Source organism: Coturnix japonica, chromosome 8, assembly GCF_054131305.1.
Source record: "Coturnix japonica strain WE chromosome 8, WE-NBRP24, whole genome shotgun sequence".
Taxonomy (NCBI): Eukaryota; Metazoa; Chordata; class Aves; order Galliformes; family Phasianidae; genus Coturnix; species Coturnix japonica.
Window position 1 is genome coordinate 20132615 of NC_140670.1, and position 26810 is coordinate 20159424.

A 26810-nucleotide genomic window follows, 5' to 3' on the forward strand; every position below is an offset into this window, starting at 1 on the left:
TGCTCTTTTCTTAAAGAAAAAAAGGAAATGTATAACTGAGATGCTGCTAGGTATATAGGTACCAAGAGTACATAGACATGCAATTTAAATTCCTAGTAATCCAGACTTACCTGAAGCATAATCCCGTTGTGGTAGACTTGGAGGAGTTTTTTTTTTTAGACTGTAAATTAAATTTAAATAAATTTAAGTTATGATCTTATAAGCAATACTCACTAGAAAAAAATATTAGCCAGGCACATAAAGAAAGCCAGTAACAAAAGATACCTGCAGAAATACAGATAATTGTCAGAGATGCTTAGCAAACAGCTACAGGAGAATGCTTTGAGAAGCTAGAAACAGATAAGAAATTAGAATCTAATCTGAGATTCTTTTCCTAAAAACATGTTTTAAAAGAACAGCTTCCTTGACCACACACTCTCCTCTCCATTTCAGGCAGAAACTGATAATGCAGAAGTGCATGCATCCGACATCCGACACCTATCTCGAGATCAAAATCTATTTAAGCTCACATACTTTGATAAAACTAAAGCATAAGAAAGTGGTGATTACTCTCCAGCTATATTTTATAAATACCACTGTGCGTTAACTTTATTTTCTGACTCATGTTAAAATGTATTCCAGGTCTCTCAGGTCCAGCTTTTGGTTCCACTTGCTATTACATTATGGTGCTATGTTCCTATTTAGGTAAATACTATTACAGTGATATTTGCAGTACTGAGGGATCCCAAAGATAGTTTGTAGAAATTAAGGAAGTATTTTTGTGGCTATACATATATGTACATGTCTATTTGTGTTTGCCCAATTGCAGCTGCCCAGAGAAGAAACCAGATTACGTAGTCAGTCAGTATATCAATTATTTCATTAGTGGTCTAGTATTACTCTAAAATAAAAATACAAATTCTTATTCACAATCAAAACAGATGATGCATGTATGATGTTACAGGCCAGACTGATGCATCTGAGGCAAAACAACTCTGCTTTTTGTAGCAATATAAAACAATAATACAATTTGCATTATAAGGACACTTCAAAGTGACTTCTAAACACTGACAGCTTCCCTGATGAGATCTCACCATATTACTGCATCTTCCTCAGTGGCTTTAATTATTCTTTAATCAGATCCCAACAAGGAATTTCTTTGATGTTTCATATGCAAAATCAGACAAATTTACAAAAAGACCAACCTCCACAAAGAACTTAATGTTTTCTTGTGACCTCTGTGCAATAGTGATGTCTATATATTTTACTGAGAGAATTTAACAGTCAATATTCAAGTCTCAAGCATGGTGCCTAGCTTGTCCAAGATGACCACGTTAACTTGGAGTGGTGGCACACCAGCACTAATGCATCTGCTTACAAAACTCTTACCATCTTTTATCAGAAGAGCTTTGGCTGTTGACTTGAATGCATGGGACTTGGATGCTCAGATGGTCACAAAAAATGCTCATGCATGAATCAATGAATGAATGGTACAGGCATGGCTAAAGCTAAAAAAAATTATTTATATATTATATAAACATACATATAAGATCCCAGCACATTATTTCAAAGTGTTTGTCCATCTGTGATGAAAGATCTCTTCCTCCTCCTAGTCTTTAGCTTCCCACCGCATGAATTAACTTAGTGTATAAACAGTCTATGAGAAAGCATTCTGAACAGCACTGCTGCTGTGTTTGTCCATGTTAGCACAGGCATGTTAGAAGAAAAAATCCAGGGCCACTGCCAGGGTAGATCTCGGGTCTTCAAGAGGGCAGATCAAAATCTAATTAAGTACCTTGTGATGTGTCTATTCTAAGTTGTTCAGAGACAGTGGACGCTTGGAAAATAATGGAACTAAGGCAATGACAAGAAAGAGGTTCCCTGGTTCACAGCATGAAGCATGTGGCCTAAGCCACATCATATGCATTTCCAAACTGCTAAGCAGAAAACTTCAGCACTGTGTCGCAGGCCCTGAAAATCCTGGCAATGACCCTGATGGAAAATGTAAATATGTTACAATGAAAGCATACAAAGCACAGAACGGAGCTGTGTGTCTCAGCAACCTAACATGCCATTGTGCAGGTCTGAATTAGCATACCGATCCCAAGTATCTTTCCCAGTTTTGCAAATTAAGGCCACTTGTTCATTTTGGAACCTGAATGTCAATAGAAGAAAAGAAATCATGTTTCTGTCACAGTGCTGAGATAGTTTATAGCCACATCTATATGTTTTAGAATCATTTCAAACTCATTATTTATTCTCAAATTCAAATCCATTTTGATTATTCCCACCAAACCAGAATGGATTATTAAATGCCAGAACTGAAATCTAGATTTCCTTTGAAGTCGACTGGAGCTTCACTTTGTGGGAGCCAGCATTGCACCTACTGAGCAAACCACAGTGCAAGCTGAGAAGAGAAAATCCCTATGCCAAAGAACAGATACATTGCTATTTCAGATACTGATGCATTTATACACAAACACTTGCAGAGCAGCAACTGACTCACTCTGTCCTGTTCCCCTGAATTTAACAAAGGACTGAGAGAACCAAATGCCATCCACCTGAGAATGCACTTTTAAGTGGAAAAGGATGATTTCCTAACAAATCTTGTAAAGGTTATATAACAAGTTGTAGCAAATGCAGTTTCCAAGTGAAATATTCTTGTGGTACCCAGATCTGCACTTCAGTTACAGATGGTGGACCATCTCTGCGTGGGCTCTAATAGAACACAATTAATTCAAGTTTCCATTGACCTTAATATGGCCAGTATTTCCCTAAAATTCAATAGAAAATAAGTTATCTACAGAATTTTTTATGTATACATTATATATATATATGTATGTATGTATATATATATATAATGAAAAATTTCATAAAGAATTTCTACACAAAATCCAAGTGCATTTTTGACAATATATTATCAGATGTTTTAAAAACAATGTAACATCTTACTATATTAATATATTAGTTTCAACAAATAACAGTAGGATTTGAGGCATTTCATGTAATTAGGTCTGAATGCTACTCACACAAAAGCAGATAACACTGCACACTGATTTTTAGCAAATGAATTATTTTGAAAGCAAAATATATTCTGAGATTTCCCCTTTGCAGCATGCCAAGATTGATCCAGCAAAGCATATAGGCACATGCTTAATTTTACTCATGTAAGGAATACTATGGGAATGGCAAGTCTTATTTACATGCTTTCAAGTTAATCACACATTTTTATGTTTTCCTGTATTATATGGAGATTTTTAAAGCTGTCTGTAGTAAAAGTTTGGGTTTTCTGCTCTAGCAATGCTTTCTTACCGAGTATAACCAGAAAAGCAGCCAAAAAATACATAGCAGTAGCAATTTATGTAAAGGACTAAATTCTCCTTCAGGGGTAATTACTCATTGGAGCATTTGCTTACTCCCCCTGTTTATAAGAAGTGACTACAGCCTGCTCATTTACAAGAGCCCTTCACTTCTCCTGCTGTTAGCACAAAGCCTACCCACTCCCAAAGGGAATATTTTTATCCAGATAGGACTTATAAAAAAATTGTACTGCTGTGTGCCCCATTCTTTATCCAACTTTGGCTAAAACCTATTGCTTCTTTTTCAGCTTGAACATAATAATTCTCATTGACATCATGATTTGCACAGCAGCTGGGGTTCCAGTACTGTAAACAGGGCAAGCAGGTGAATGGCAGCTTGTGAGCAATATTTGTATTGCTGCTGTTGGAACATTTTGAGTTTGACTGGAACAACAGGACCTTTTAAGCAATTAAGGAATTATCTGCAGTTTTCTTTCTTGTTACCACATCTGTTCAGGTAGCTTCCCACAAAACTTTAAGCAGCATCAGTGGTAGACATCCATGGTAGACTGGTAGACTGTTGCTCTCCTGTACCTTACAGCTGAACTAGATTGCAGTGTAAGACTTTTGATTCAGGAACTTCTATTACCTCTCTTGATAATCAAGGGTCAACTAGGATTTCAGAAGCATCTTAACAAATGTTAATAAATTAATCAGCTTTCAAGACTACTTGTTCTTACCAATTCAAAAGAAAAGACTTATGGTGTATATGTTGCCCATGGCAGCTTTGGGCTTGCAATAACCAAGTACACTGCTTGACTTCTTCCAATTTTTCTCCACTACTAAGGTTTGAATTTGAGCCAAAGCAATTTATGTTTTTCCAGTTCATAGACAAAGACCAAATCTGCATTTATAAAGCAGTTCTTAATACAATTTCTCCTACTTCAGTCATGTTCGTGTCTTTGACATGTAATGAAAAAAAATCAAATAACTGACAAGAGAGAAAGTGATAAACTGGATAACCACAGTTTTTATTTAATTATTTATTTTTAAATAGAAATGTAATCTACACTAAATAAAAAACCCCCAAAGGATACAGAGGAATGCAGCCAACTCTTGTTCTGTAAAGCCTGGTGTCTCTTTACACATACCCTTATCAGTGTTACCAAATAATGGCTTTATTCTGTCTCATTATGTACTGGGTTGAAGAGTTGAGTTTTTGAGTTCTTAAGTCATGTACAAATGTGAGGGTTTTTTTTAATTTTTTTTCCCCTCAGTAAGTTTAGAATTTCATAATTGCAGATGGGATTAATAGGACTCAGATGCACTGCAGAGGATTCAATAAGATTATTTTATATTTTTCTTTTTTAAAGTCTCAATTTGTATTCTCACAGCTGGAAGATGTGGAACGTGGACTTTGTGCTGCAGTCATATATTAACAGTTTTTAAGTCTGTTCTTTTTGTGGACTTTTTTTCCTTCTTCTTCTTCTTTTTTAATCTTTTGAGAATCAAAGAATTGTAGTGTTACACCAACTACCTCATATCTGGCATTCAACAATGGCACCTCTGACCTTCCCAGCTTCAGCTACATTTAGTTCTTGTTATTTTTCCCTTGTCCTTCCCAGAGTGTAAGAGGGGAAGGACGTTTAGTCAGAGAAGTACTGATGAACAGCACAATTAACGTCCAAGCAACTAAAGACAATCAAGTATTCACACTGCATGACAGTGATTGAAATGAACAAAAGAGGATGGCTAATGAGAGGGAAAGATGTCTCAAGAATCTTTCTGATGTATCTGGTGTTGAAATCAGAGGATGCCTGTGGGCAGAGGCAGAGCTAACGTAAAGAGGCCACAAGGAGGATTGCAACCTAAGGTTTCTGTTGGGGGCCGAGTGCTGCTTCTGGGAGCACATCTCACCTCCTCTGCTCAGGAGACACCCCACAGACAGCAATAGCTTTCCAGAACTCTTGCGCAGCCAAACTAGGCTACTCTCAGCTGCTTCATATATACCTAGAATTGTTAAAATCTTTTTTTTTTTTTTTTTTTCCCCCTTCTCCTCAAACTGAACTATCACAGTCATGCTAAGAACAGTTTTAAGAAATGTTCATGCATGCATTTTATGTACAAGAACTGCATTTCTAGAATTTAATGTGGTCATCTTGAAGCACTGTAGATACTATGCTCTAATTAACTTAGAAGTCCTTCATACTCAATGGCTTATGTGAAGAAAGACATCTGAATGGGAAAATCGCGTTGAAGTGGAAGTTTGCAAGTTAGTTTTGCATTAAGTGGGCTAAACAGCTTAAATAGATGTTTGACTGGAAACAGTGAATGGGCTATTCATTTGAATTGATGGAATTTCTATGTATGAGACACATGAATATTTTACGACACCTCAATGTACATGACATCAATATTTATGCTGTTTAGCACTTCTTACTGAGATAAGAATGTTAGGTAATTTAGGTGGTTTTTATTTTAGATAACCGACATATTGGAGAACATAACATCTTAATGGGAATTCTATGATGTCTGATCAGTTGGTTCAAGGTGGAGCACCAATTAAAGCTTAATTGCAGCAGGTAAATTAAACAGTGGCCTAAGGGAAAAACTACAAGAATTCTCAAAACACAGACAACAAAAATGCACTTTACCTAAATACTGTTTTTCAATGCTACAACACAGCCTCCCTTTGAAGGCCAGTTCTGCAGCTACTGTGGGAGACTCCTAATAATGATGACAATACTGCATGCCACAGCCTGGACTGAATTTCTTCACATACACTGAAATACATTCTTCTAGGATAATATGGTCCCATCACCGCTAGTATTACCTTACAGCACTTTAATCTGACTTTGGCAAATAGAGAAAACTAGGAGTAATGTTTCAAACTTACTTTTTGAACTTGTTTATTATCCCACTTTCATTTTTCTTGATATCATGCACCATCTTTTGAAGCTTCCTGTAAAATATTAAACAAAACCAGCATTAAGATTACCATGTAGTTGAATACTCTAAGATACAGTAAGAAAAATACAGGAAACATAAGCAATAATTTTTTGTGCATCAAAACTGTTTTATGTATACATAGTAAGTAGTTCAGTTGCTAAAATTGTTTGTGTATGAAGTTTTCTTCCTTTCTTAACTGAGCTTTTTGGCATGATTTCTGTTATCCTTCTCCTTTATACAGTTCATAATGGTTTAAATCATTAATCTAAGCAAATGCATCAAGAAAGGACACAATTGCTTAAGCTAATAGGTTAGAATATTTCAATATTAGCACATTGTTCAGAACTGAATTTACAGCATTCCACAGCAATAATGGGAACATTTTCCAATTAATGAGTCATTTATTATTATTATTTTTAAAATCAATGGGCATTTACTTAATTCCCATAATGCTTGAATATCTAAGGTGGGGAGGGGGACAGGGGATGGAACATGACACATTCCCCAGCTTCGGAATCTGAAAAGCCATTGGAGTACCTCCAATTCTCAGCTGTGGAAACTCATGATTTCAGGACTCCAATTACATGAACTGATATCTGGAATCAAATATAGCTTTTACTCATCAGCTGCAATGACCTCATTGAAAATGTGTAATGAGGTCAATTTAAAGTTAATATCTCATTTTTGTTTTTTAGTACACAGGTATCAGTTTTTAATGCCTATTACCCTTTTCATTTAGGGATGAAAGACACTGAAATCAAGGCAATTTAAAGGAGCACTGATACAATTTATTGCAAAGACTGATTTTTATAGTAAAACCTATTAGAAGGCTGAACACCTTAGAAAATCTATTATTTTTTGTTTTTAGTTTCTTCATACAGTTTGTTTGTTCTATCACCTAAACTAAGGTATCCTGCATTAGACCCAAGATGAAAGTTTTATCACAGCCAACAAAGAGAAGCAAAAAGGACATTTAAAAATTCTGCTTTCTACTCTTTCCATTATGAATTGTGCCAATATTACTCTCTTGCCTTTCTCATCTTTGATACAAAATCAGGCTACCAGGTGAATGTTGGAAATATTCCTTACAAAGACGAGTAAAAATTAAAGTTCTCTCACCTTTATTTAAAGCTTTCTTTAAACTTGAAACCAAAATATGCAGAAGGTTGAGTAACACGTCAAGCTTTGGTTAAAAAAAGAAAAGCTCCCTTCCATCTTTGTCTTTGGCAATTGGACCTCTAAAATATTTTTTTTTTTTTTTTCAGGGGAAATGGGATTTAAAATATAATGTCAAGGCTTTGATACATAAAGAGTATTCCTAGAGCCAAAATATTTGCATGACTTTCCTTGAAGAACTATTCAACCTATTAATTTTAGATTCTCAACTATTAAATAGAGAACAACTGAAAAGTAATTTACTAACACATTTGTAACTTTAGTTCAAAGCTCACACTATTAACTTGCAGCAAAAAGATACAATGTTAAGTGCTGATATTAAAAATAATAATATTAAATTACTTTTAGATGTTGAAAAACAGTGCCCAGCAAAAATACTTAGAGTAATTTAATGCAATAAGGCACTACACATCTATGAGAAAACCTGGGTGATATAACAAAACTCATTAAATCCGCAATTCTCAACTGAAGATCTCAGATCTTCTGCTTTTCTCTGTGTGTCGTTTGTTTTTTCCTTCCCTCCCTAATAAATTCAGTTTCTGGTCATGCTTGAAATATCACAAATAACCATCTTCTACAGTTGACTGTTTCTGTTTTGTGCCCCAGCTGGCACCTGGCAGTGCCTATAAATGAAAAGTAATGAGGAATGAAAAGAACGAGAGGGGATTTAAATGGGTTAGTTCTAGTTTGGAGAGAATAGTTGCTTGCAGGTGTTTGTGTCCTTTTTGAAAAGTCTTGGCAGTCTTTCAGGAGAAATGCATATCTGTTATTTTTCTGTTATTTTTCTTACAGTATATATAGCTTGATAGAGATAGATTTTTGGTTTGGCCCATTCTCTAGATTTAAGTCTGAAAGTTGCTTACTGGTCATCTCTGACATTCATGACTCTAAGAAAAAATAAGTTATGTCATTATTCTGAAAGAGAGAGAGAGAGAGAGAGAGAGAGAGAGAGAGAGAGAGAAAAGGTGTTTTCCCATGCAGCTGAACTGAAACAAAAGCTTGTCTAGATTTGCTTATTCAAATTCCTGAAGCCATTTAATTTTGTAAGTAAAAAATTGTGATAATTTAGGGAATGTCTAAAACATATTTGTGATTTCTTCATTTCTTATAGTTGCATAGCTGACATGTATTGCTGAAACACTTAATTTGTTGCCCCTGGACAGCTTGACTTAAATTGAACCTGTGAGCAGAAGCAGATAATCAATGCAGTATTACAGTAGTGAGTGTAGTAAGTCATCAGATGTGGATGATCTACAGTTCAAGTGGGAGCCCACTTGAATCATTAAGTTGAGCAAATTGCAAAAACTAATCTGTTCAGTTAGTGAGCAAAAGCTGAGTTTTATTGACATGAAAGCTGATACAAACTTACAAATTGTAGTTTTTACAACGATCTGTCTGACTGGTGATTTTAGAGGGACAATAGAAAAGATGAGGACCAGGTTGCAAAGTTGAGTCTCCTGATCTCAGGAGTCTGAAAGTCATTCCAGAAAAATGAAGAAAAAAAAAGCATGGAAGGTCATTTAAACACTGAATATTTTGCATGGATTTCTGCATCTGATTGGCTCTCTTACACTTCTTGTCTGTCTCTCAAATACTTAGGAAAATAGTTCAAGTAGTTCCTTGAGGGAGAAACTGAACAGAGAAGCCGTTAACTGAACTGCACTTAAGTAAAGATAATTAAGAGGCCAAACTTAAGAGTTATTTCTTAGCTGTAATCACTAACTCTTTATTCAACTACAGCTGAGACCTTATGTAAAGCTAGGCTTGTAGGTAAAGGTGTATTCTGTGACTGTTCATCTCTGAAAACACTTTTCAGCAATAGCTATTCTGAGATCCAATTCAATTATGGTTAGATGGGACCCTTTGATCAGGGACTCAGTGCACATAAAACACATTTTCAAACTTCTGCTGATTATTGTTGGCATGTAAATGAGGAGTTAAAGAGTCTTGGCTCTAAGTGTGTCTAAAATCTTTGTTTCTGGAAAATATATTAGGTGTGTTGGAGGGAACGACAAATAAGACTATTCAATAAATCCTTCAGCTCTACTTTTTTTCCCTTCACTTACATTTCTATTTCACAGTTGCACAACAGTGGGCAGTCAAGCAGTTAGTTCAGTGGACAGATTGGGCCTGTTCCAGATAATAACTCCCGGACGACTACAATTCCTGCTATTCTAGTTACTGGATGGAGTCTCTCAGATTTTAGTTTCTCTTTAAATAGTTCTGGAATGACTTCATCTGTTAGGATGCTGAAGGTAGAGATCTTTTATCTTCATTGTTGGAGCCTAACAGGAAGTGCTAGTAATTGATAGCAAGGTGTTAAGTGTAACAACAGGTATTTATGAAGTAGTCAGCAAACATCATTTCCCAACAAATGGCTAGCTCTCTGCTCTGAAAAGGGAATTTTCTACTAACAAGGAAGAGGAGGAAAAAAAAAAAAATAGCATTCAAATAAACCTGGCATGTTTTCCTGTTTTTGTTTGGAACTTTGTGAACATAACTGAAGTATTACTTGCTGAAGAGAAGTTACCCTAATCTGGGCCTGTTCATGATGTCTTCATGCTCTCCTCTGGCTTTCTGGGTTCAGATAAGTCCACCAACATACTACTTTATTCTTGCTCTACCCTTTTGACATGGAGAAATTCCCATATTTTAGTAAGGATTAGTATAGTCACTGATTAGTATAAGATTTAAATGAAAGCACATGGGAGATCAAGCCCAGGTTTCTTATTTCTGAGATCCTTACATATTAAAACATATCAAACTATCAAACATGAGGCTTTATTTTACCTACCTAAAGCAACAAAAGTACTGAGAAAAAAGAGATTATTTTACTGTATGTTAGTCCATCATGGAGATAAGATTAAGAACATAGTTTACTAGAAAGTATGCCTGAAAGAGGAGGAGAAAGGGCATTTCCTTTTTAAGTTTAGGAGTAAATCTTTCCAAAAAGGGATGCTTTAGTAGCCCTGTGTTGCTTTATTATCAGTTTTGACCCCCAACAATTAAGGGTTATCTAATGTATTTAGAAAAGGTCACTACCTGTGATACACATATAAAGGAAGCCAGAATCTTTGCCAATACAATGTAGCCTGAAAAGAGGGCTTGCCTTGTCACAAATTACCTAGCTGCACTCAAGGACTGGCAGAGCTGCCTTGAGATAAAAGCAAACTGGAGAAAACCCACCCTCTCTTTGATCTGGTCACAGCTCAGAATATGAGGAATGTATATGAAGTGAAAGGCAGTGGATAGGCCCAGCTTGTGACACATCCACCTTCTTGGAAATCAGATGGAAGCTTTTGATGTTATTGCATGTTAGCTATTCCACAAAAGCTTTCTAAATTCAAAATAATCTGAAAGAAAATAAAGGTGATCTGAAGAATAAAGTGTGCAATGAACTTTTGACTCAGATGGGCAACAAATTACAGAGCCCATGGACCTGAGGAGTATCTTGTTTTTGACAGTTCTCTGCAATGAGCAATTTTTGAGAAATTGTATCTATTTGTATAGATACAATTTGTCTGTGCACTAGGAGTTGGTAATTCTAAGCAAGACTTGTGTTGCCCTGTGGCACAGAGGTACAAGTTGGGCTGCAAGTAGCTCTCAGGGAAGACCTTGCCATATCATACTGCCAGGAAAAATTAAAGCCATGAAGATTTCAGAAACCTGAGAAAAGAGTGTGGTCTTGGTAGTGGCCATGGCCACCATGTGCTGCTGGGAGCAGAGAAGGCCCTGCTCTGCTTGTGAAGCAGTAAGCTCCCCTTCTTTGTGAATCCATTACACCAGATCTCCAGCACACACTCCGGGTGTTAGCATTTTATCTGCACTGCTGGCTCTGTCTCGGTCCAATGGCAATGGAAGCACTCTACTGCAAGAACACACTATGTGGTGTCCTGGGTGGGGGGAATGGACACACATTGCTTTTGTGCAGATGTGTGAATTTGCTGTTGGGTGTGGTACTGATGATTTTGCAAACAGCACTGATTGCAGCATCAGTAGGGAGCATGAAAAAAAACAAAAACAAGTTTTAAATGGCTCACAGGAAGTCTTCAATATTACAAGTGTGCACACTTCTGTTATTTGGAGGGCAAGAATTACACCTTCTTAGATTCCTAGCACTTACATGACTGTCTGACTTATCTGTTGTGCCTCTTGAAAAATCCTGTACTGTGGGAGAAATTACTTTAGTTAAAGAAAGTGCAGCACTGTGAATGGATGTGTTCAGACAGAGGCTGTGTTAGGAAAAACTTTAAGCAATATTAATGCACTCTGATATTAACTGACCTGCATATTCTTTATTCTCCTAACTTCAGTTAGATTTTTAACTGATAGAGTTGAACTGGCTTCTGAATATTAACTGATCGAGAAGTCACGCTGTAAATCAGTCAGCTTGCTCTGTGGGTTAAGTTCTTGTGATTCTTTGGGTACTGCTGTTTCTCACTGCCAGGGCACTCTGTTCTGTGTCTAGAAAGTCTAATTTTCTGAAAATAGTTACTACCTCCAGTCATTTCATGTAAGAAAAGTACACTTTGGGTGTAGCACTTATCTGCCTCATTGTCTTGAGAAAAACAACATAACAGATCAAGCAAAACAAAGCAGTTATTTCTACTTTCCCAGACAAATTCAAATGCTTATAATTGGGAACTCGAATGAACGGGATTTAGCAAGTGCAGTCTTAGACCTAAATCAAAAAACAAGGAAAACAAAACAAAACAAAACCCTGACACAACAAAACAACACTCCCAACAAACTCCTACCTGCTTTAGCTACAGAACTTTACAGCAAAGATCCATTAAATAAAAATGCAACAGCAAAGCCTGGAAAAGTATAATGGAATAAAAGCTGGAGAATAAAAGCTAAGTTACTACAAGACAAGCAAAAAAAAACCAAAACCTAAAGAACAAAAAAATTCAAAACAACTACAGTTACTCTCATTATTTAGAGAAAAAAAAGTGTGAAGCTAGATAAAGAACAGCATGCTCAGCCCACACCTTCACTGCTCCCCATTGCTCATTTTTTCCATTGTGATCTCCCCGGCTGATAATTATTTTATGTTTCTATTACCTTTTGTCAGGTGTGAAGCTGACAAAATTGAGAAAGACAGTGTTGCTGAAAAGAAGGAAAGAAGCCTGCTTGCTGGGGGAAAACTTGCTCACATAGTAGGGAATTTGTAAATGGATCACTTGAGATCTTGGAAAGCTTGAAGGTCTTCTCTTGTCATTCCAAACTAAATACAGAATCTTCCTTCTAGTTATTCAGTAGAAAGCAAAAGAAAATTCCCAACAACAGAAATCATCTAATTCTGCTCTTTAGGCCTCCTCCAGGTACTTCATGCACATGCCACAATGTCACATGCCACCTAGAAAAGTGAGAGTGCAATTTCCTTGCATAGACATGCAGACTGGCTGCAGCTGGATAGGCAGCAGCTGGTGTTTTCTATGGCTGTGGTGTGTGTACAGTGCAAACAGATATAGCTGTATGAGGCACCATAAGGCTGCTCGAGTTGCTGCTGGTCTGGGATAGTGTGTTATTGCCCCACATCCACACTTGTCACTGCCCACCCCCTGCAACGCCTTTCATGATGGCAGAGAAGGCAACCTGCAACAACAAGCTATCAAGAGAAGGCACTTTGATCTTTATCTCTAATGCTATCTTAGAGCTATAAGGAAAATTTGAGAGGCTTGCTTGCTTACCATGAGAGGTCAATTACAGACTTCTGAAAGGAAGCACAAATTACAGTTGTCTACTGCTGTGTTTGTAAGTTGCACATGAGAAAATGGCTAATTTTAGTTTAAAAAAAAAAGCCACTTGACAAAACATCTGAACATCCTATTCTGCTCACTTTTCAATCATCCACTATTTTGTCTAAAGGCAAAAACAGTAATTAGAGCAGGTGTATGTTTACACAGTACACACAGAGGCACAGAAAGGCTAAATATTGATTATACTTTTCATCTTCACATGCCCTCTAGGTAATCTTCACAAAGAAGCTGTCTATCTCTCTTCCAGTAGTAAGTACCAGCACAAGATAAATGCAAATTCAAAGTGTGTAAAGGCATATTAAGGGGGTCTGGAGCACAAGTCTTATGAGGAGTGGCTGAGGCATTGTTCAGTCTGCAGAAGAGGAGGCTCAGAGGAGACTTTATTGCTTTCCACCACAACCTACCTTCAGGTAGTTGTAAAGTGGGTGTCAATTTCATCTCCTGTGTATCCAACAACAGGACTAGAGGGAATAGTTTCAAGTTGCACCAGGGGAGGTTCAAGTTGGATATTAGGAAAAATTCCTTCTCCAAATGACTGAACAGGCTGCCCAGAGAGGTGATGGGGTCACTGACCCTGGAGGCGTACTAGAAATGCTTAGATACTGTATGAAGAGACATAGTTTAATGAGGAGATATTGGTGGAAGGTGGATGGCTGGACTGGATGATCCTGAAGATCTTTTCCAACCTTGTTGATTCTATGACAATACATCTCTGACACAATTAGTCCTAACACGAACTTAAATAATGTAAGTAATTTGAGGTGACTGGGAATTCTGCACAATGAAAAGGTACTTACTGGGACATAGTCAAGGAGCGCTGGTTCTCTACAGGCATATACAGATTTATCTACAGCGCTAAGACAATGGAAGCCCTCTCAATGGTACTGACTTTGGAAGAACTGCTTCCTCCTTTCAGATCAAGGCTGAATCTTGTTCGGAGTATGCATGGATTGTAGATTAATTCCACCTCCATAATGTTAGTTATGTACTTTAATTTTGTTTAGAGGTCTTGCTGACTTCATAACTTGCGTGCAGTCTTCATCAGCATTGTAATGAAATACATTTTCTAATTTACTATTTTAATCCAGAAAGTTTGGAGATTGCAAAATAATAAAACATGTTGTGCTTTCCCTACACACTGAAAACTTTATGGTCTCTATAGTTTGAAGGCAAGGTACTTGGTGTGCACTTGAGGAAAGGGAGCCTTTTCTAAACAGCCTCTCGACTCTTCTTAAAGCAGAGTGCATTTGTAAGTATAATGGTCTGTATTTGCTCTACCAAATAGTGCTCTGACAACCAAACAAAACAGAGCAGATCTCCTACATATGGCATTAAACAGTGTCCAATTAGTTTACTACTAATGACAGAGCATGCCCAGATATCTTAATGCTCCCCAGTATTTGTACATCACTGAGACTTGTTCCAAGAGTGGCTTTTATGTAAAAAAGTGCTAGTTAAGCTGGGTAGATATATATTGATACTGACTGTATTCGTACATGCTCAGCATGAAGAATAAGCCTGTAGCTGGACTTTCAGCATGGTTTTCGAATTGTTCTTTATGGACCTGTAGTTTTTACTGTTCCCTAAGAAAATCTGTCCCCTCTCAAGCTTCCTCTGCAGAACTGCTTGAGCTGGAAAGAGACTGAAATTCCATTGTTCTTCTCTAAAGCATAACAATTTTTTGGACTTATAGGAAAAATCAGATTTTTTTTGTGCCCTCATCTTTAGATTATCATAAATTTTTAAACTGAGTGCCTTTAACATTAGCTATGAAATAGTTTTAAAGCTTTTCCATTAAATACATCTAATAGAGCGGTTCACACATTTTCCTCACACAGTAACCTGCTACACTATAATCCTTAACCATGCTGATACAACAGATTGAAAGGAAACATTCAAATTCTTTAAATGTCAAAAATATCATTGCAGTTAATATTACACTGCATTGACGTAAGAGAATTTGAACTCCAAGTATCATCATTTTTTTCAGTTTCTGTTCCACAAGAAATTGAAACCTTACTTTTTCCCCCTCTAGGTTTGGTCCAAAGGTTAGAACTGCCTGCAGCATTGGAACTCCAGAACTTACTCAACCTTTAAGCAGAATGCAAAAGTACTGGAGTTCTTACAATGTTTAGAAATTTATTGGATTACTTTGCTGGCAATTTGCCATGCATTTTCTGAAATAAAGAACAGCAAATATTTAGATCTAATCTTCATTACTAGCTTTTACCAAATAACTCTTAGTAAGAGGCCACAGACTGTGTGATCTATGAGTCTTACTGTTGTTTTGGCAAATTCCACTATTGTTGACAGTTATTTTGACAGAACTAAAGCGTCCCTAGAAGACCTAATTTTATTTGGAAGAGTATGCATGTGAGGCAGAGTTAGGATAAGCTATGCCAGCAATTTTGCCAGCATAGTAGAATGATACTAAAGGTAATCAGCACAGCTGATCTTGTAAACAGGCTTGGTTTCCTAGATTGTACTGCTGCACTACTCCTTAAACAAGGAGTCTTTGGTACAGTTTCAGTATTACACGACACCCTCTTGTCTGTAATACTATATTATCTTAAAACACAGGTAGACCACAATCACACTTAACGCTCAGTTTTCTATAAACAGCTTCATAGGCAGAATTATTCTGAATAAGGATAATGCACTACACAGTGGTTTGGGTTTAAAAACCAGTAAAGTAGCTTGGCAGACTGACAAAGACTGGTCCAAGCAAAATGGCACAGTCAGAAAGGAAGATGACAAAGAAAAAAAGACCAAAGCTTTCAAGGAACTGTTCTTATGAAATGCTTGTGCAGAGAGAAATTAAGAAGTAAGGACAATATATATGGGGTGGGGGCTGAAGCAAGGGCAGAGAGAAAGAAACAGCAAAAGCATTTGGCTGGGGAAGTCACATTGGGGCTGAAAGAAGGGAGTTTTACAGAGGTATCTGGGGAAGTGTGCATTTCATTTCTAGTTCCATTCCAAAGTCCAGAGGTGAGTCAGATTCAGGAACTGTTTAACTGGAAGCGGGAGGAAATAGAGATTACGTAGCTTCCTTGTTTAATTACAGCTCTATACTTTCAGTGGGAAACCGGTCCTAATAAACCCATAGAAAAAACTCTTATTGGTACTCATTAGCACTGTAAACATAGCTGGTGTCCTCCTTTCTTCCCATTCCTGTCAATTTCAACTTCAGATGCTGCATGCAGCCATCACTGTGACTTCACATCCAGTTTAACCAAAATATGGGTGCACCAAACAATTACTGCTGTGACAGTTACCACACAGTAGAAATTTATTAGGAGAAAATGGAAGCTGAGACAGAGGGCTGCTGGAGGACTTCAAGGTCATCTCTGGCTGAGCGCCTGAGGCTAAATGCAGCTGGGGCTTGTGCTAAAAGAGAACGGAACAGGTAAGAGAGCAGACAGATGTGAGAGGTTGTGACTTGAGAATAGCTATGAGTAGGAGTCATCAGTCTGGAAACTGGAAAAGGCATTTGGTCCTTAAGGAAACCCCCTCTTGATTTTGATAGAATTAGTATTTAAACTCTCTATTTAGTAGGAGATGTTGACACAGAAGGATTGTGTTTGTACTACATATAAATTGATGCATGTCCAACCTGAGGAGGGAGTGGGGCAGGGGGAGTCATTTGTCAGTTATGGTTTGAGATAGTGATTTTGAGGGGCTTTGTAGAGGGAGAAATCCACTGCAGACGAATGAAGATATCTGAAGTCATCATGAAATTCTGTTCTTAGAACATTAATCTTCTGTTTGCAATCTGGAAGATGCTGGCTGTACGACCTTGGGCAAGTGAAAACATGTGGTACACTTCCAGTTCATGCCATGGTTTGTCTGTCACTGCAGTGGGAGTGGTAACGATGCCTTTGAAAATAACTTTGAAAATGAAAGCATTTGAGAGCAAAGGGGCACTATTAAGGTTTGTGGTCATAATAAAAAAATGCAGCATGTCTGAAGAGATGAAGAGTAGTCATATGTAGCAGCTAGGAATCATTAAAACAGGAGAAATTTGAGGTACATTGTCTAAGGAAGCCAGACCACAAAAGAGTACAAGTTCAGTGCTTCATTGCTTTAACTGCTAACTTCATGTTACTTTTGCCAGCTACCATCCTCAATTATGAGCATATCTTATGTATAGCTTTGTCTGAAGCATAAAATTTTCTTCTGAAATCAAGACACACTAAAGCCTGCCATGTCAGCACTGTTACATTTCACTCCATGCACTAGAAGGCTATTCAAAGTTACAAAGTCTTTGTATGCACCACATAAATTCGTCTCATGATAAACAACCAAGCCCTAGGCTTCAAGTCTGACTATTTGGAAACATTAGAATACAGTGTACTCTGGGGGAATAGTTGTATAGTACCATGCATATCTTACAACAAACACTATATTAAAATAATATTGGAATTCCATGAAGTTCCAGCATTCCTGTCCAACTGATATTTAAGTTAATTGAGTGACTTAGCTGCAAATGCAAACAACACTCATACCACAACATGATAGTTAGAGACACATAAGAACTTCTGGTGTTGCGATACACAAGTTGAGTATGTTAAGAATTCAGATCTGATACAATACTTGCTAATTCAACAAAAGGCCTTGTCTGTTAGGATCAGATATGCCCATGGAGAACAGATGAGATTATCAAAGAAGCAGAACATCTAGGTTTTCAGGTCTACACTTAAAATACATCAAAAGCTCAGGCACTGACTCATCAGCAGAACTGCTTCAGATTTTGCTTCTACAAAGTGGAAATTTTAAGAAAGCTGTCTTTAGAAAAAGATGGGGACTATAATTATATCCATTGAAACTACATTTCATAGGAATAGTTCTCCATGATTACTTCTTGGCACGTAGAGGAAGGCTGACTTTTAATGTAACTCTTTCATTCATGTAACATCTACCACAAACTCTCAGCCACCTATGTCTCTCCTGCGTAGGTAGGAGGCTGTATTAGGAAGCCAACTACAAGTCACGTAGAGCAGGGGCATATGGCTGTTTTGCAGTAGAAAGCAAAGGTGTGTTACACTGATCTCTTTCTATTTTCACACATCTCTTCTACATTTGTACTGTGAATATGTGCTCAGGGAAATTTCTGCCGTTAGTTATTAAAATCCTCATGTAGTAAAGTCAAGTAACCATATATCCAGGTCTTTGCCTCATGAAAAACATGCTCTTAAACATGCCCAAACTAAAGTGCATGTGTATTTCTGCTGTGTGCAGTGAGAACATTGACAGGTTGGAGAAACTTAGTGTTCCTTGGACATGTACAGTGGATTGGCCATAAGGAGCATAGAAAAATAGCTTTAAATACTTAAAACACAGGAAAGCAGAGCTACCTCCTTGTCTTGCTTAATTTACAGCTTTAAAGTTCAGTCAAGACAAAAATGTTGACTTCAGAGATAATAACAAAGGGACACAGTGGCACCTTTCTGGCTCAAGGCTTTTGGATTAGCACACTGGATTACAATGGAACTGTTGTAATCTTCATACATAGAGCCTTCTCCATATACTTGGAAGTAACCCTGTTAATCTTATTTTAAGCATGTGCAGAAGATACAGCTTAGCTACAGTTTTATCACAGAGGAAAGTGGGTGTTCAATTTCTTCAAATACTGGTAACTGTCTTGATGGTATCAGACTTTCCATCAAATGGCTCACTGTTTTGAGATAGCTAAATGAGACCAATACTGGGCCCTGGCACCATTTAAACCATTTCAGATCAGTGATAAATCATGAACACTGAGAAAGGTAACTATCTTATTTCCTCCATCCCTTGGGTCACCAGGAGACCTTGCTGAGGCTGTAGGGTGCAGTCTGCCAGGCTGAGGAACATAGGACAGCTATAGGTCTACAGGTACTCTCCCCAATATTCCAATAGTATGGAGAGGGCACATAACAAGAAATGTATCAAGAGTAGCTTTACAAGGTAATATTTGAACTTGCACAGAATATTCTAGGGAGACACAATTACAAATAGTAAATGAAATAATATTCTGTAATTAATTAGGAGTTGTTTCAGAAAACAAACAAACACATTTTTAGTATTTTTTTCTTGGAAAAAAAGAAAAAGAAAAAAGCTCCCGTGACCTTAAACTGAAACAGGACTTCTTTAATTACTCAGGAAAACAGTCATGATGAAAGAGCCTTGAGGTACCAGCTCCACCAGTGCATCAAAGCAGGCACACTAAAAATACTCCAGTAATGATTGGCTTCTGCATTTTTTTCCCTCCCAAATCCTGTACTTAAAGTTATCCTTCTTTACTTGGGAGCTTTCCCCTCTTTTCAGTTCCCCCTGTTCTACCTAATCTTTCGAAGACCAGGAAACATCAAAGAACTCAGCAGTCAGAATCAAATTCACTCAACGCTGATTAAACTATTAAGCAAAGAATCCAACTTTCCTAATTCCCATCGGGTTCGAACACCTTCATGAGTCACAAACTATTTTCTCAAAGCGCTGAAAACAGAAACTTTTAAAACGTTTCCTTGTTCCTTGCAGACGGAGCAGAGCAGACTCGTTGTTGCTCTGAAACCTACGGCCGACCAACGGCCACAGAAACGTATTTACCCCCCCACCCCACTTCCCCGTACCACCCAGCAGCCGTCAGCACCCGGGTCCGCTCCGGGACCTCCGCCAGTGCCCCGACGGTCGCGTCGATCCGCTCCCCGTGCCCGCAGGAGCCCCCGCACCGCCCCCCAGCGCTCGGAGGGGAGCGAGTCGGGACCGACCCCTACCTGAACTTTTCCCCAGCCGGCACTGCGAGCTTGTTCAGCTTGTCCATGTTTTGCGCTGCTCCCGCAGGGCGCGGCCACGCTTTTCCCGGTGCCCCGTAGTAAGCACAGCGGGAACTTCCCTACCCGCAGAACACACGCAAGGCCGAATCGCGGCCGTGCTCGGGTATTGAAGCCTCTCCCTGTCCCAGCCGCAGGCGCACGCAGAGGACAGACCCGGTACCGGGGCGCCTGGCCCGGCCCCTCCCGGCCCGCCCCCGCCCGGCCCGCGGCGCGCACAGGTGGGAATTCCTCCGGAGACGGGCACCGCTCCGCCGCTCCTCCCTCGAGCCTGGCCGGCCCAGCGTGGAAACTGGAGTTGCGGGGACCTGGGTCCCCTCTGCTCCTCACCACTCATTCCAGCGGAGATGCACCCCAGGTGCTGCTGTGGGGATTTGTCCCTTCCCGAAGGTGTTGCAACAAAACTAGAGATCGCCGTGTGCCTTCCATCCTTTTGGATATCACTGGCAGGAAAATAGAGACTTTTCTTCTCTCTCCTTCTAAACTAAACCCTGATCCTTCTAGCAGCTCAGGGTGAAGCCAGTTCCCACCCAAAATGTAAGCAGATGGCCTGATATAGCTCAGCCTGGATTTAATCTGAATTTGGTTCAGCTATTTTTTCCTCTTTAAAAGTGATGTTATAGGCAGCTGATTTATTTTTGAGAGTCAACATAAGCAGGTAGTTGTGCTCAAGCTCTGTCCTGAAACCATGATGAATGGACTTCTTGAATTCTGTACTGTCGCCACTCATTTCTTTCTGTATCTTTGGTCTCTCCGTGGCTCAGTTGAAAAGCTTAGGCTAGTCTAGGCCTTAGGAAACCAACTGATTTATTTATCTTTTATCTATGATTCTTGTTATTTCTTAAATGTACATTGAATTACATTAATATGTTTTGGTTAGCACAATATGTTTTGATGACACTGGGAGGTATTTCTTGGGGAGATTCTCCTAACACTTGAGCCAAATGTTCACTTCGATGTGTTTCCTGTCTGGACTGGACTGAACTAATTTTTTTTTTTTTTTTTTTCTTGTGAATGATGTAGTGGCAAAATGTTCTTTCCTGGTTGTTGCAGGTGACTGTAGCGAAACAGCCTGCCATGAGCTGTGTCTTTGCTAGCAACATTGTTCTGCTCCTGACACTGCTGATGTCTTCGGTGTCTGAGCCCTCAGCGTGGTGTCTCTGGACATTTGCATATGGTACTTCTCTAGGGAGGGCCCTTAATGAACAAATTACTCTTTGGAGTATCTTGCAAACTTGTTGGGCTTTAAGTAATAACAATAATATTGAAATTGTTTACTACATGTGTCTGTGGAATTCCACCCCACATTACGTCTGTTTACAAACTGGATACCTTTACTGGATACCTTTTTACTCTGTATAAGTTGTTTTTGGAAATCAAGGTTGCACTTGGGCAATGTGAAAAAAATAGATGTAAATCAGCTGCAGTGTCACTTTACTTTTTGCTTATATAATTTTTCTGTTATATCTAAACATGTATGGAAATACAAGCATGCTCAGGAGGCAAATGACTATCATAGAGATCCCAAACTGGAGTCCTTCTCCTTATGGATCCCTGCCATTCAGCCACTCAGTGCACTGCTTTCACCTCATCTCTCCCTGACTGTGTCTTCTATGAGTCTTCTATGACTCATCAGTTAATGGGTTTAGTTTTAATGCTCAACAGTGCTCAGTTCTTTCCCTCCTGTCTTGGCAGCACTGATCCTGGGAAGGTGCTACTGCTAAAGTCTCATCCCAGGGCAACTCTCAGGTCTGACCCTCATCCCTTATCTCCCATTCCTACCTTCTGTTGGCACAAATGTCTGTGTAGCTGCACAGTGAAATGGAACAGGAAGATGTCCTCTGCAAATGATCTAGCAAAATGTAACAAAAAGGGTGGTTTTAGCTTGGTTCTGTGCCTTGATATGGTTCAGTGCACAGATGTTTATCAAGCTGCAGCACAGGGCAGGAGAAGGAGGGTGCGTGACTGTTTAAAATGGTACTTCTGCCAAGATGTTACTCCCAAGGAAGTCCCTATTACACAATTTTTATTCATGAGATTTTGTTGCATCATTTTTGTGGCCTATCTGTGGATCAGTACCTCAGCTGTCTTGTTTATTCTGACCCTACCTGGCCCAACACACAGTCCTGCTTCACTTTAATGTCTGCAGAGATCTCACAGAAAAGCCTAACAGCAATAAAAAACAAAACAACCTACTAGTTATTATTTCCTACTTGTCTCCCAAGGCATGTCCCTCTGAATAACTCACTCAGGGCACATCTTATTTCCTTTTACATTCGCTCTCACCAAGATGTACTGACGCATTCTTGGGGAGAAAAGTCCTGCCCTAGATTTAGCAGAAGCCTCTAGTTCTGGGCAGTGTGGTCTAGGCTGCCCCTTTGCTCATGCAGAACATAGGCAAAAATTACCCTATTCCTCCTGAGAGAGCACTCATGTTAGCACATAGTTATCTCAAACCCATGGCAACTGGGAAAATGCATTTTCTCCTGGCAATCTTGGAATATGCTTTTCCAGGGAAACTAAGGGAGAGCCAAGTGCAAGTTAAGTTCAGAAACTAAGAGAAGGAAGTAAGTCACCCACCCCTAAATGTCAAGGGAAGCCTTTCTAGCTACAGTGAAATTCCTCATCTTCCCCAATTTATATGTATATGTATATGTATGTATGTGTCAAAAACCTTTGGATTTAAAACCTGTAACCTCACTAGGAAATGGCTATAGCCTACTTAGCTATTTTTGGTCTGCCTCCTGATTAGCCTACCTGGCCATCTACCCCAGTGCTGGAAGGATTCTCAGGGTGGAACAAGATATGACGAGCACTGGAGAAAAATCCTAAGTACAGAACACACCCAGGCTCCTCCAAACAGCCGTAAGCTTCCATTTTTGCCCAGCTGATGGTTTCAAAGTCCAGATTGGGACTGACAGTATTTGTGGTTGTGAGGTTTTCTATATAGTCCTCACAGATCCAACCTCCCAGACCACTGGGACAGGGCAGCTCTTCTCTCCTTTCAAGATTGCATGTCACCTTGAAACAGGGAGGCAGGACCACTCTTGCCTTGGCTCCAGGAACCTGCAAGGCCTGAAGTCATGCTATTTTTGTAGCTGTAACCCCAGCAACTGTACTTCTTTGAGCCAAAATGTTCATTTAGAGAATGCCAAAGAGGAACTGGAATTTCTTTTACCACGTGAATTGCATCTTGGCCATAATGGTGGTTAACATGAAACCCTCTTCGTCAGCCATTACTGTAGTCGTGGCAGAGGGGAATTTGTTTTGAGGGATGCATATGCCACCTCCATGCTTCCTGGCATATATGGGGCCAGTGGGGACAGTAGGGTGTCACAGCCACCTCAAGCTCTTCAACTCAATGGTATTTTAATATTTTAAGAACCTGCATTCACATGGATTGGCCATTTTTTGTAGTTAGGTAGTTAGAAGTATCTTCATTTTCCTGTGTACGGCTGTAAATGTACAGGGTAAATTCTTAGCTCCATTTCTCAACACAGATAATGTAAGATTCACTAGTAAATTCCCATGGCAAGATGGCTCAGAGAACATGCATCATTTTTTTACTTCTGATGCTCAAAATACAATTAAAACTTCAGGGAAAACCTTCTTAATGCTGCGGCAGATTATTTAAGTGCTACTGACTATTGCAACATCATTTCCTCATCACTGCAAGTGTTGTGGCTTAGTCTGAGTTTGTCTCTTTCATCCTCTTACAGTATGACTGTGTACTTCTCCTCTTATGCTCTAAAATGAAAAGATTTCAAAGACCAGCTTTTTTATCTTTTATATTTTTGTGCTATTTTCTGCTGCTTGTTTTCTTCTGCTAATTCCTTGTACATGCTGCCTCACTGGCGGAATGTTCTGCTTTCTATTTAGGACCCATGAGACAATGAAAGCATAGTCACATCCATAGTTGGTACAATGGACTTTGGAACTATGAGTATTGTATCTTCGTTTGGTCAAAATTTGTAAATGGACTGATATTTCCTGTTTACACTGGGCTCCAACTTTATATACCCTATTGTACTTGAATACCTCCAGTGGTGTGTACAGTTTTAGGCACCACACTAAAACAGATATAACACTGTTAGATAGCATCCAAAGGAGGGCTGTGAAGATGGTGAAGGGTCTGGAGGGCAAGGAGCTGCTGAGGGCCCTGGGTTTGTTCAGGCCAGAGCAGGGGAGGTGGAGGGGAGGTCCCACAGTGGCCCACAACTCCTCACAGGGAGTGGCAGGGCAATGCTGAGCTCTGATCTCTGCGAAGTGACAGGATTCCTGCTGAAACTGCTGATATATTAATAAACAGTACATAATATATTAGCTCTACATTTCATCCTTTTAAATTCTCAAACTTTGATGGTAACATTTTTTTAGGGAGACCATTCAAGTCATTGTCTTTGTGTGGATTACCGATTATGACTATGTTTATCCTAGGGAACCCAGGAGCCTGTTTGAGTTCCTAATCTTGGTCTGCATCTGAAGCCACATCCTGACTGCATAATGGGATGAAGCTCAGTGACGCAGCAGCATCTACCCATAGCTTTGTCTCTGTGGTGAGAAACCCTAGGAGTGTGTTCCCCGCAGGAGCTGTGGCATACAGGACAGGTGGGCAATCAGGCCACAGAGATAGCATGAGAAGTCCAAGCCAGTATATGGATAAAAGCCTTAGTTATAAGCTGCCATTTCTGTTCATCTATGATTTCACATAGTTAAAAGGACAAGCAGAGTACTGTAAACTGTATCATGTAGCTTAAAAAACAGCAATTGGAAGGTGAATAAAAATAACTGCAAATAGATTGATTTTAGACATCAATTTGCAGAAAATCTTCTTAATATTTATTTTTAGTGCTTTAAGAAGACAGTGCTGCCTCAAAGAATCTCAACGAGCTATGCATGACTATTTCAAGAGGAAAATATTTTTTACAGATGATATTAATGCTCACAGATACAGTCTAGTGCCTTTGATGTATACTAAATAGCCAAGAAACCCAATTTGAAGTAAGCAATCAGTTTAATAATTGGGTTTCAATTTTATTTGTAACATGATCACATATGACTCACTTTTTCTTTCTGTCTTGTTTGAAAACCCGTTTCTTAACCCCTTCTAAATTAGTAAAATCTTGTATCCAGCATTAATAAAGAAGATTGTGCCAAACAGTATTCTCAGAGATACTCAGAAGTCAAGAAGTCAACTGCTGTTTGTAGAAAAGAATTCTTCAGATTAAATTCTTCAGTAGTGCTCTTCCTCATATTGACTTCACCACTTATGGGGACACAGAAAATACTGCACATTTATGATTGCATGATTCTATGATTTGACTCTTTAAAGGACAACCTATTGCGTTGTTGCTTGGCTTTTCCTTTACAAATTCTTGACAAAAGAGCAACAATGTAAGCTTTCCTGAATAATATGTAAATAATATGTAAAATGAAGGAGAATCCACTTCAAAATCTCTGCCTGATGTTACTGTCTTTATGTCTTAGAGGCAATTCTCACTTCCTATATCTCCCTCAGACTCTGATAATTGCTTCAGAAAGAGTGTTTATTCTTATGTCTCTGTCTGAACTGAAAAATAATCCAAATTCATAAAACCAGATTCTGAGCTGGAATCTGTATCAATGTTGCAGGCTTGTTATTTTAAAGAATTCTATACATATTTGGTCTCTTCTGCTTTCAGAATATCCTTAGGAAGCTGTGCCAGCAACACGCAGTGGGGATGGAGAAAGAAGGGGAAATAATCCTTTAGCACTGGACTGTCACATGCTGCCCTGGTAGGTTTTGTGCTTGATCATCTGGGTCTGAATGCAAATTTGTGGTACTTGATGCTGTGCCAAAAGACTACTCAAACCCTATTGTCTAAAATGGTGCCATTTTAGACATAGTTTTGTTTCCCCTTGATTTCTATTTCAGCTGTTGCACTGCCTACTTAACTTACCGTTTAGTGTCCTCTGGCTGGTGTTTGGAAACCATGAGTTTATGGAACATGATTTCTCATGACTTTCAATGTATTTATTACTTTCTGATGGCTATAATCAGTTGAACACTCTACTGCTTCATGCTTAAAATAATACATCTCTGTTTTTTCCAAGCATTGCTCTCAGACTCCTGCTACCTAGACAATTCAAATGATCTTTTTCCTACTTCCAGATCACTGATAAACTTTTAAGCTAGAGAATGCTACTTCTTATGCAGGAAGGATACTAACAGTTAGTTGTGTCTTAGCGGATGAGAGGGAGGAACACTTCTGTTCCAAGAATTTTTAGATAACATTCATTTTCATAAATTTCAATTCCTTTGCTGTGGGTCAAATAGCTCAATACCACAGTGTTGATTTTGAAAGATTCCTAACAGTTTGTTATCACTTTTTAGATACTGAATAATGATGCTAATACTGAAGTTTTTCAAAATATTATAATAGTAGAGGATGCATTTGAAAATGCAACTGTAAGTTTAATTGAATGGATTTGGATTTGCCTTTTAGCTCAGTGGAGGAAACAGACATACTATGGAGTAGGCAAAGTTGTGAAATCAGTTAATTCAGTAGGATTTTCTCATGAAGGGTCTTCTGAGCAAATTTATTTTAGCACCTGTGGGGAACGTGTATTATTTCCCTGGGGACAAACTCACTGTGCGAAAAGCTGCACTTCTGCTTTTCTGTTTTACAATCATCTGTTCCACATGCACAGAGACAAAACTTGCTCCTTCAGACAAATTGTTTCATGTTAAACTGAAAGTGCTGCAGGCCAGAATACCTCATAAGAGTGACCTGTGCTGGAGCTGTGACTGCAGTGGAGATGCTCAGAGCTGGCCAGCTTTTCCTTGGCTCTAAGTGTCA

General features: G+C 38.8%; 1 protein-coding gene across 14 annotated transcripts in view; it reads right to left on the bottom strand.

The window, feature by feature from the left end:
- BLNK (B cell linker) overlaps positions 1–26810 on the bottom strand; it is an 87965-nt gene that overhangs the window by 19180 nt on the left and 41975 nt on the right. For 8 of the 14 annotated variants that reach the window (XR_014948896.1, XR_014948897.1, XR_014948895.1 and 5 more), the window contains 3 exons: positions 6175–6240; positions 2078–2134; positions 111–160 (listed from right to left, as the gene is read on the bottom strand). Coding sequence is in view for 11 of the 14 variants with exons in the window: in XM_015867182.3 (XP_015722668.2) it covers positions 111–160; positions 2078–2134; positions 6175–6240 (173 nt within the window). In the remaining 3 variants the exon portion in view is untranslated. Of the gene's footprint in view, positions 1–110; positions 161–1368; positions 1488–2077; positions 2135–6174; positions 6241–19914; positions 20171–26810 lie in introns of those variants that run through there. The other 6 variants (XM_085555193.1, XM_015867181.3, XM_085555197.1 and 3 more) reach the window with 4 other exon arrangements.